The sequence below is a fragment of the Cyprinodon variegatus genome, unplaced genomic scaffold, assembly GCF_000732505.1.
Source record: "Cyprinodon variegatus isolate N-32 unplaced genomic scaffold, C_variegatus-1.0 Scaffold36, whole genome shotgun sequence".
Lineage (NCBI taxonomy): Eukaryota > Metazoa > Chordata > Actinopteri > Cyprinodontiformes > Cyprinodontidae > Cyprinodon > Cyprinodon variegatus.
This window is the reverse complement of record NW_015150489.1, coordinates 1,915,586-1,925,949: the sequence shown is the minus strand read 5'-3', so window position 1 is coordinate 1,925,949 and position 10,364 is coordinate 1,915,586. Positions and strand designations below refer to the sequence as shown.

Genomic DNA, 10,364 nt, shown 5'->3' with positions numbered 1-10,364 from the left:
TCCATCCATCCATCCATCCATCCGTCCATCCATCCATTTTCCGTCACGCTTATCCCAAACAAGGTGTGCTGTTGCCTATTTCCAGCTGTCTACGGGCAAAAGGCGGACAGGTCGCCAGTCCATCGCAGTATTTAAAATAATCGATTAATCCAATTAATCAGATGAATTGTTTCAGCCCTAGATAGCATGATGAAAATATCAATGCAATATGTTTTAGGCCCTTTAAGCTAGGTTCCTTTTCCATATATCTAATCTCTTTTTTTCCTTTAAAGGGTATAAGGCTTTTAAACATTTCATAACACCTTCATAATCACAATAAACTATAATGGTGAAATTTGTGCGCAAATGAGGGATTTGACTCCAGTTTTTTCATCGCTCACATTGTAAACTATGTAAATATTCGCTTGAAGGGATGTAAAGACATGGTTAAACAAGGACTATGGTGTGATGTACGAATGCATATGTGCTGCCTATCTTATTCCTACTGAACAAAAGAGGGAAGTCAGTGAGCGATGTTAGCCGCTCTTCTTTTGGAACCAGATCTGTTCAGGTTGGTGGATGGAAGGAAGCTCAGTCTGATGAATCTCTCTGTCCAACTTATTGTTTTTTGCTATCTGGACTTTTCCTGTTTTGTTGTTGAGCCAACAAAAAGGATGTGCACAAAATATACTAAATAATGGTGGTTTATAAGCAGAGCAGCTTACTTGGAGAAGGCTGAACCTCATAAGTGGCTGCAGGAAGAACATTGCTAGGCCGCTTTACAAATAGTATCCATGTGCAACAACCACCTCAGGTATCTAGAAGGGTTGCTTTCTATAAAACCCAAGCACTTCACTTTCTAAAGGCTATTTGCAGCTGCAGCAATAGGATTTTCTTGGTCTATGACATTGTTACGTTAGTATATAGTCTCTTTTATTTAAGGAAAATTTGGGCTAATGTTAGGGCTTTAATGCAGGCAAAATCTGTTTCTAAATTGATTTAAATATATGCACAAAATAAAAAAAAATGTAAGACATTATATTATTTATTAAAGTTGAGGTGAAATTAGAAATGAAGCTACGTAGGTGTATTTCAAACTGCAATGATTAGAGTTTAAGTTTCTATATGGCTTGATTGTGTGTGTTCTTACCAGTGTTAATGATAAACCGTATAGCGTCTGCACCAAGCGTGTCATAAAGCGGAACCACCACCATGGAGTAGGTGTAACAAGCCAACTCTGAGATGATCCACTGAAATCAGACAAGGCAAAATTCTTTCATAAGTTTAAAGTTCTTATAAGAATAATCAGGCAAATCACAAGAGATGTATGACGATAGGAGAGGACAGAGGAGCAGTCACCTCAGGCCTGTTCTGTGCAAACACTCCAATGAACTGGCTGGGGTTGGGTTGGCAGCCCTGGTGCAGAAGGCCCGATCCCAGATGCTCTGCCCGGGCACTAACCTGTCAAATGAGGAGAGGATATTTGGTTAGAAAAAGATTGAAAAAAAATGAAGAAAATACTAATGCAAATGACATGTTTTCATAATGATCAATTAGGATTGCTGTTATGGTAAAGATATTTTAAATAAATTTGGTACCAGGGATTGAAACATTTCTGTAATGAAATAAACTAATATGGAAGTCAATCTGTAAACTGATAGACTGCCCTATAACTCACTGTAATTGTGAAACCAAAACAAGGAGATAATTTGAAGGTGAACATTAAATCTATTTTCTATTTTCCCCATTTGATTCATTTCACACTGATTCCCTTACAGAAAGGCCTCTTTCTAAATGTAAAAACAGGCAGGTCTGGATTTGTGCTGTTGCTCTGGGAAAAGCGAGACACAAGGTAAATATTCTTCCAGTCATCATTTTCCAGAGAGACAGGATATCACAGAAAAATGTCGACGTTGTGTCAACTTAAGAAAAAAAAAAAATTAGATCATACTTGCTGGGATGTTGAAATCTCTTTGATATTTCATGATGGGAAAAAAAACAAATCATGTCTGAGCTAAAGAAAAAAACTCTAAATTTGAGCCCAGTTTCTGGAAATGCCGACAGGAAACAAAGGATCATCATGTGTACCTGTCGTGATATCAAATTTTTTTGAAATGATGCCAGGGACTATAAACTACAGACAGAATCTAAAAATAAACTGAAGAAAAAAAAATTTATGAATCTATTTCAACAGCAATGATTGACTCTTATCTAAAGTCTTCATAAAGTCCTACTTTTAGCTGTGTTTTCCATCAGTGATGTCATTTGCACAGCTTTTCCACGTTAACCGACTGCTGGTTTGTACGCTGTTTAATAACTGCATGGTGTTTTGTTTTCTAAAATGCATTTTACTCTACTTTTGACTTTTTTTCACTTGATTATTTTAAGTCTTGTGTGGAACTGCAGGCTTTCATTTACCACTTCGCTTTGCCAATGACACACCCGAATGCCCCAATGATGGGGTAATAACAAATATTTCGAGTCTATTAAACATGATCCATTCCTATAAACAAAAGTCATGTTGGCAATCCTACATGAGAAATAGCTGTTTGTTGGTACTAGGGCTAAAGAAAAATTAATCAGATTAATCGGGATTAATCGATTATTTAAATAAACGTCAACTAATTTAGTAAACGATTCATCGTTAACTGGAGTATAGAGCCTCTAAAACATGCCTTTAGCTGACAGAGCCACTGACATAGAACAGTAATTATACCAAAAATATATAAAGATTTTGCAGTTAAGATAAAAAAATAAAGCATTTGTCTGCCAATATGCTCTATCCAGAAATAATCAAGGTGAAAATTTTTTGTTTCACCTGGTTTAATATAGTAAAAGAATCTTAAAGGAACCGTTTGCTATCTGATAATTAATTGATTAATTGAAGAAATAATCGACAGATTAATCAATTTGCAAAATAATTGTTAGTGGCAGCCCTGGTTGGTGATATTAAACCTAGGCTTTATTTTTTTTTTCTAGTATTCAGTGTTATGTAAAGAAATTCTTTTATTTTATGTCGTGGAAATTAGCGCACAGGTCTCAAAGCAAAAGGACAAAATGAAATATGTAGCACCTTTGACATTTATTGACAGGCCTCATGTGATATCTAAAAACTTAATTTGAAATGAAGTAACTGTGGTAGGATAATCCATATGTTTTTATGTTATAAAGATAACATTTATTTGATTATTTTTTTCAGTAAGGGAACAAATTTCCCACAACAAGATTTTTTTTTTATTTAGTTATTTTTTTTTAACCATAATTGGGGAAAGTCTAACTATTCCCATGATGCCCTTTATCCCTGAGGTGAAATTATAATGTGAAATTGAGACCATTTTCCTTAATAGCTGTGATTTAGGAAAGACAGGACAATGTGTCATGTAAACTAGACCTTCAAAGGTCAAAAATAGCTATTAGAAAAAAGAAAAAAACGCCTAACTACACATGTCCATATTCCAACTCAGAACAAAGTTAAAACAACCATCGTTCCAAATCTGCTACAGCAAATAATACAGAATTCCTTTAACCCCTCTTTAACAATCCATTTAACCAATACATTTAAAGGGAGCTGCATGACAGCATATTTTTGTTGAAATAAGGAGGCAAAAATATGTGTTGGCTGATTCTTCTTCCTTAAACTAAAGTCAGAGTGTTGCACACATTTTTTAACAGAACAGAAATATCTTTAGTTGATGAATCCACAGCATCTGTAACAAAGCCAAGCAGTAAACTGTTGACTGAACACTTCCCTCATCACAAGCATTTCAAAACATGACTGATAGATTTACAGCAACCATCAGTAAGTAAATCAAGTGAAATGACAATGTGTGCATCATATTCTAAATTGGCTTAGCCACGCTGTAAAAATACGACCTGATGGGCGTGGCCAAAAGTGAGCGTACCTGAAAGACTAGATAGTTGCTCTGAATTTGCAGGTTTTATTGCTTGAAATGAGTGCTATAATTATTCTACACATTACTTTCACAACCACCTGAAACATAAAAATCAAGTCTGCTAATTTGTAGATCATAAGATGACATGGGAAATCTGTTCAATCATCATGGCTCATAGTTTATAGACACTTAAGTGTATTTATTTTTTTCCCATCAATGAGCAGTTCTATTGGTTTTACTTAATCATTTTAAAACTCTTTTCTGATGGATTGATTTAATGATTGTAGGGAAAGAAATGGCAGAAAAGGAAAGTCTTGAGGAAAATAGATAAGAAAAAAAAAGACTGAAAGATGGAAGCTGCAGAAAGCACTAAAAGAACCAATGGATTAAGCAAATGAAATAAGTATAAACTAAAATAAGAAAGCAGAAAAGAGGGACAGTAGTGCAGACTTGGAAAAGGTTTGTTATTTTCCTGTTAACTGTTGGACCTAACCTCTTTATAGGACAACCATTTGTAGGGCTGGTTTGGGAGTCGAGAGCCCAGGCAGGGTCCGTCACCTTTGGAATAAAGAAAAAAAAACAAATCAAATCAATATTCTTTTAAATTCACGTATAAATATTTCAAATATAGGCGCTGAAAACAGCTGGGTACTATAAGACATAACAAGGTTAACACAATAAAAATAATATTTACATACTGTAACATGCTTTTATCATTTATCAAGTTTTTTTTTTTTTTTAGCCAGCCATGCTTGGTCCAATCCTAATAATTTGAATAATAAGTAAATTTATCTACTAATCTTTTTTCTGGTTCTGAACTCTCAAGTAAATATTTTTGCTTGTGGGAAAGCTTAAACTATTCGAAATCACTTTACTTTGTTAATTAATAACCTGAAGAGTTTCCAGATTTCTGTCCATAAGATATTATATTTCTATATGTGCTACCACTGACGTATTATAATTATATTATGGCTGCAACATCCATGTCTGGATTTGTAAATATGTGGGGGAACTAAACTTTAAAGTAAAAAAAAAAATTGTTAAAAGGGTGATCTCTTTCCTGTTAAAGAAAATGTTAAATGTTTTGTCATGTTTCTTTTTTCTTTGAATTTACAAAGTGACAGCAGCTTAATTATATGGGCATGCATTCTGCTAAAATGCTGGAAAAAAACTCTAAATCAAGTCACAAATCGAGACTCTTCACCACACTGATAACATCATACTTCCACCACATGGTGAATCTTCTAATTTTTTTCAACTGAAATGTTTTTTTACTGCGTTTTGCACCATATCTATTTATTTATTTTTAAACTGTTCTGAACTTCCACATCAATGCCTTTTTGCACCACCTCTCTCCAACTCTGTTTACATTTTGATCACTGATGCACTTTATGAATGGAAATGTTCCTTTTCACTGCTTAACTGCTGCTCATTCACTGTCAGACAGCTGTATAAACCAAATTTTGGTTTGTATACCCACTGTGTTTACAAAATGACAATAAAGTTTGTCTAAGTCTAATTAAAAGAGACAAAAAAAGAAAATGTTATTAAAAAATGCTTTGCTGTGTTGTTCATCAAATACAATGCTCTGATGGAAGCTTTCCATATGCAAAAAGTGTGAAAAACCTAATTTCTATGAGCTTGGTCTCACCCACCAGATATATGAAGACCCCTCTGGAAGACCTCATACATGGTCCTGGCATCGTCATGGTAATGAGTCAGCAACCTAGACGGGTCTCCCATCATGGATCTTCGACCTCCACCTTCATGCTGGAACAGAAGCGAGAAAATACATTAAACTCATATCTCTGCTTCTTTAGATAATGGCTGAATGAGTGGAGAAGGATTTCTATACATTTCCTTGCAATCCATTCTTAATTTGTAAAGATTTTCTGAGCTAACAGAGTTATGTTTAATAGTTTGTGAAGTCGTGCAGATTGTTTTTATTTTTATTTTGAGTTTATTCTCATGAAAATTTTTTACGAAAGTATTCTGGTTGATGAGACTGTAGAGAATGGCAGGTTATAAATCTGTTGTTACCCTCATCGGGTAAAAAATGTAGCCTGGTGTCATTCAAAGTCCCGTAGGCCTGTTACACTGTGGCTCCACTGATTCAAACACCTTCACTAGAAAATATCGAAATCTAGATTAAACATTTTTTCTTAAAATAAGTGCATTTGTTCTTGGATTGAGGAGGTAAAAGAGACATCTTGCCAATGGAACAAGACAATTTACACCTAAAATAAGAAAAGACAATTGCATTGTCTTATTTCAAGTGCATATTATCTAATTATCTTATTTTAAGAGCAAATATACTAATTCCATTGGCAAACTATCTCATTTACCTACTCAAATTTGTGGTAAATACACTTAATTTAAGATTTTCTTTTGTTTTTCCAGTGTTTAAATGTTGGCAAAGAAACTGGAAGCCACTGGGAGGTTTACACTGACAACAAGAACTGCCAACCCCAACCGTCAGTGAGATCTCTGTGGTTAAAGGTGTAAAAAAATAAGTTGGGTGTGGATGGGCTGGTTTTGGTTTAACTAACCGTAGGTGAAATTATTTCAACCAAAGTTGAGCCAGCCGAGGTATGTGGGTTTGTTAAGAAAGGCATCATCATTACTAACCTGGAAAGTGATAAAGTGATAAAAGAAAAATATACGAAAACCAGGAAATGTTTAAACCTCCATTTCTTATTTCATTCCAGGACTTACAAAGGAGATCTCATATTGTGTCGGTGAATGTTTTACAGCTCTTGCTTATGATTGTGTTCACGTAAAGGTTGCATCTTCAAAACGACCGCTTAGCAATCTTCTATAAGTGGAACTCTCACCGGTACTTCCTCAGACTGGTGAAGGAGACTACAGGGAGGCTTGACGGGTCGAGGCCTGGTGGCAAACCAGTACGCCAACACGGCTGTCAAGGCCCCAATGCCCACCAAGGTGGAGGTCGGCAGCGAGCGGAAGAACTGGCCGAGCTCGTCCATCTCTGGTATCCTCAGGCCACTCATCATTTCCTGGGCCTGCATCTTCTCCATTAGAGTGGAACTCAATTCTGCAGATGGAGCAAAGATTTTAAACCTGTTAGCTTGAAATCCAGTGATGCTGTGGTAAAAACCTCAACATCTTTAATGCTACGTACAATTTATTTTGTGTTAATGTGATCCCTTTTGCTTGGGCAGCAAGAAACAAAAACATACAACCTCTACACAAAGGGAGTGTCTACTTCTTTAAGGTTAAAAAAAGGACAAGAAGAAGTAGAAACCCCCAAACCACTGACACCTTGACTGCTGGCATAAGCAAGAAATTATTCATGTGCATAAAAAAAGTGTTGTATTGTCTCCAAATTTCCTGAAAGATAAATCTTTACTCTTTCGAAGCCTATCTCTGCAAAAGACTGCTGCTCTTTAAAATATAATAAATCTATGACAATTCTTCAAGTTCTTATTTCAACTATCTGGATAATATAAGTCGATAAAATGCTGGCATCAGTTTGTTAAGCTTATTTATTTAAAAGTGAAGGAGAATGGTGTCCTGGAGGTTAGGTCAGGGCGCCTGCTTTTTGAAGAAGGTTGCAAGTACCTGGTACTGGGTTCACTCTGGGTCCCTGAACAACTTTGCAGCAATCTCTCATATTAAACAAGCATGCGGTGACAGTAGAAAGAAGCAAGTGTTTGACTAGCTTAAGGTTTATTCAAGTCTTGCTGTATTGGAACAGGATTATTATTTTTTTTTGTTTCCTATATTATCAGTACTTTCCTAAAGAAAAATGGTCCATCATCATTCAACTTTAAGAACTTCATTTATAATCAACATTTAACCTTAGATCCAATAATTATTGGCTCTTTTTAAAAGAACATGACTTAAACAGCACTTAAAGCTATTTCTTCTTTTGACTTTTTGACAAAATAAGGAGCAAATAATTAGGTACTTTATATGAAACCATGAAATAAACCATATATTTTTTTTTTGTTCAGAGGTAGAGTTTTTGGGTTGACTTAAGCCATTGTTCTGCTACAAACCCAAGTGCGGTTGAGCTTTAAGTCATGTACTAATGCCAAGATTTAGTCTCCTGCTGAATTCTTATAACTGCTAACCAGCTTTTTGAGTGTCTGCAATGTTATTTTAAGGATTGAACTTTGGTGAAGAGCTTCAAGTCTTACAGCTGGAGGGACTGCCATTTCCCAGCACAATATAGCCCCATTTACACTAGCCTCTGAAACAGATCCGGTTCGATCCGAGCTTGGATCAGTTAACCATGCTGCGCTCAGTTCCTTACGACCATTTACTTATCAGGCTGGCATGGTTCGTCACCTCCTACTGACAATCTAAGGCGCTACTGCCGTAGCGGATCAAGCAAATAGAAATGGCGGTGCATATAACATTTAGGGAGTTATGTTTGGTTATAATTGTGATTTTCGCAGAGAGTCTGGCAAAGTAACAGCCTTTAGTGAATTTACTTGACAGAGTCAGCTTTTGGGAAGTGGATACGACAAATGATAGTCTAATCAGGGCTTTCAGATGCAGGAAACAATGACAGACGCTGAGGTTCATCACACTGCTAAGCAGAATCATCACTGGAAATCGTGTGGCACGGTAGGGAAGCTAGTATTTTTTTGAATGTCTGAAATTTCATTGTTATGGAGGCTGACTGTAAGGAGATGACGCGGTCTGCTCATGCGCTCTTATCTGAGAACTGAGCCACAACTGAACCGCGCCGAGCCCTAATGATGAACTAGTACAAGTTTAGTGCAGTTCGGTTGTGTCTGGCGCGGTTCGCTTCATTTTTGCGTGCCATTTACACTCAACAGTTATCTCGGTACCCGTGCCCAGACCGCTCTCAGCACGGTTTCAAAAGTGTAGTGTAAATGGGGTATTAGTTTTAACTGTATTTTCACAGCTGTAGGATATGATGGGGTGTTCAAAAAATATCAAAGTCAGAGCATTTAGAATTTAAACTGCAGTTTAAAGAAAGAAATGTATGTCAACTGAAAAGATTCCCCTATTGAGACATAAGGAAAGCTGTTGAAAACCAAGATGCTGAAGAATGAATCATCAATGCCACTCAGTGTCACAAAACCCCCACAAAACTTTTCAAAGTTATTGAAAATGTGATATTTTAGAAGAGGTGAAATCTAATCACTTCATTCAACATTCATGAAATATTTATAAAATTTGGACAGAAGATTAATATGATCATGAGCAAAAGAGAATTTTTTTTTAATTAATTTTCAAAGCCTAAAATGGGTAAAAACCCAACATCTTGACATATATTTTAAGCTGGGACTCAAAATGACAAAAAAATTAAAGCTTTGAAAACTTAATGTTAAGCAGGAAGAATTAAATACACTTCTTAACCAGTTTGCCTAAAACACATTGTTCCACTGAAGCCACATTTTTATCATTAAATCTTAGCCTATAACTCCCACAGAGGTTCACATTTGTAAAATCTAAAATGTGGGGTCTTCCCCCAGATTTTCTCTTTTGACTCCATAGAACAGAAGATATGCGTTGCATTACAGTTTACCGTTAGACAGATCATAGTATACATCACCGTTATGACGGCTCAGTTTCTTTCACATGCAGACACACAGACCCCCACACATTCACACACCCACGCACACAAACACTTAGACTGCCACATGTATTATGTATTCAAAGAGGAATCAGTTTCCAACTATGACTACGGGCTTCCTTCCCTCCCCTCAAGATGAGTCAGAGATATTATCACCTGATTGCACATGCAGTGCTGAGAATTTTTCAAGTCAATCAGAGTCACTTCCTCTTTCAGCCACACACACCGAAGACAGCAACCAATTACAACGTTCAGACATAGCTTTGCAGATCAGTAAAAATATCCAAGTCTATGTTAATGTTAACTTCCTCTTTCATCTGTTTGGCAAAAAGCTACTCATGTTCTCTTCTTTTTTTCCCCACTACTCCATTCAGGGGAAGCAGAAGCATTTAAATTTACACTAGAGTAACAATAGGAAGCCCGATGTAGGTGTTAGTACTAATCCTATTATTAAAAGAATTTCAAAGGCTGTCGCTGAGATGTTTCTGTAGAAGTCTGGGGAGTTCAGGATTGAGGCCTCTGTAAATGGGTTGTGCACTGTACATGGCGCCACTATGCGATTATTGTTGATATTCAAAAATACTGCTAAGATGGAACTGTCTTTTATCTTACCGTGTTATCAGACCACCATTCTGCACTGTAGTGTTGCCATTAGTCATTGCATTTACTGCTTTAATATTTGCAGGTGTTCAGCTGCAGATTCCTCAGGTCTAATTACCAAACACAATCCGTTCATTCATCCGTTTAATTCAGTTGAGTTTCTGTTGTGACAGAAACATGTGCCTGGAAAACAATAGCAGTTCTTTAATGAATATAAAAACAGAGGTGAGACCTCAGGACTCCCTCTTTACCTGAAAAAAAGAAATAACACTGGTGAACCAATCCTTTCTATGCCTTTACCTATGCAGTTATGGTAG

The 10,364-nt window shown here is 36.3% G+C and overlaps 1 protein-coding gene across 2 annotated transcripts in view; it reads right to left on the bottom strand.

The window, feature by feature from the left end:
* Window positions 1–10,364, bottom strand: part of acsl6 (acyl-CoA synthetase long-chain family member 6) — a 42,820-nt gene that overhangs the window by 20,861 nt on the left and 11,595 nt on the right. For both annotated transcript variants that reach the window (XM_015405046.1, XM_015405051.1), the window contains exons 2-6: window positions 6,707–6,927; window positions 5,528–5,642; window positions 4,366–4,430; window positions 1,339–1,440; window positions 1,130–1,229 (exon numbers count right to left, since the gene is read on the bottom strand). In XM_015405046.1, coding sequence (XP_015260532.1) covers window positions 1,130–1,229; window positions 1,339–1,440; window positions 4,366–4,430; window positions 5,528–5,642; window positions 6,707–6,927 — 603 coding nt within the window. The remainder of the gene's footprint in view (window positions 1–1,129; window positions 1,230–1,338; window positions 1,441–4,365; window positions 4,431–5,527; window positions 5,643–6,706; window positions 6,928–10,364) is intronic.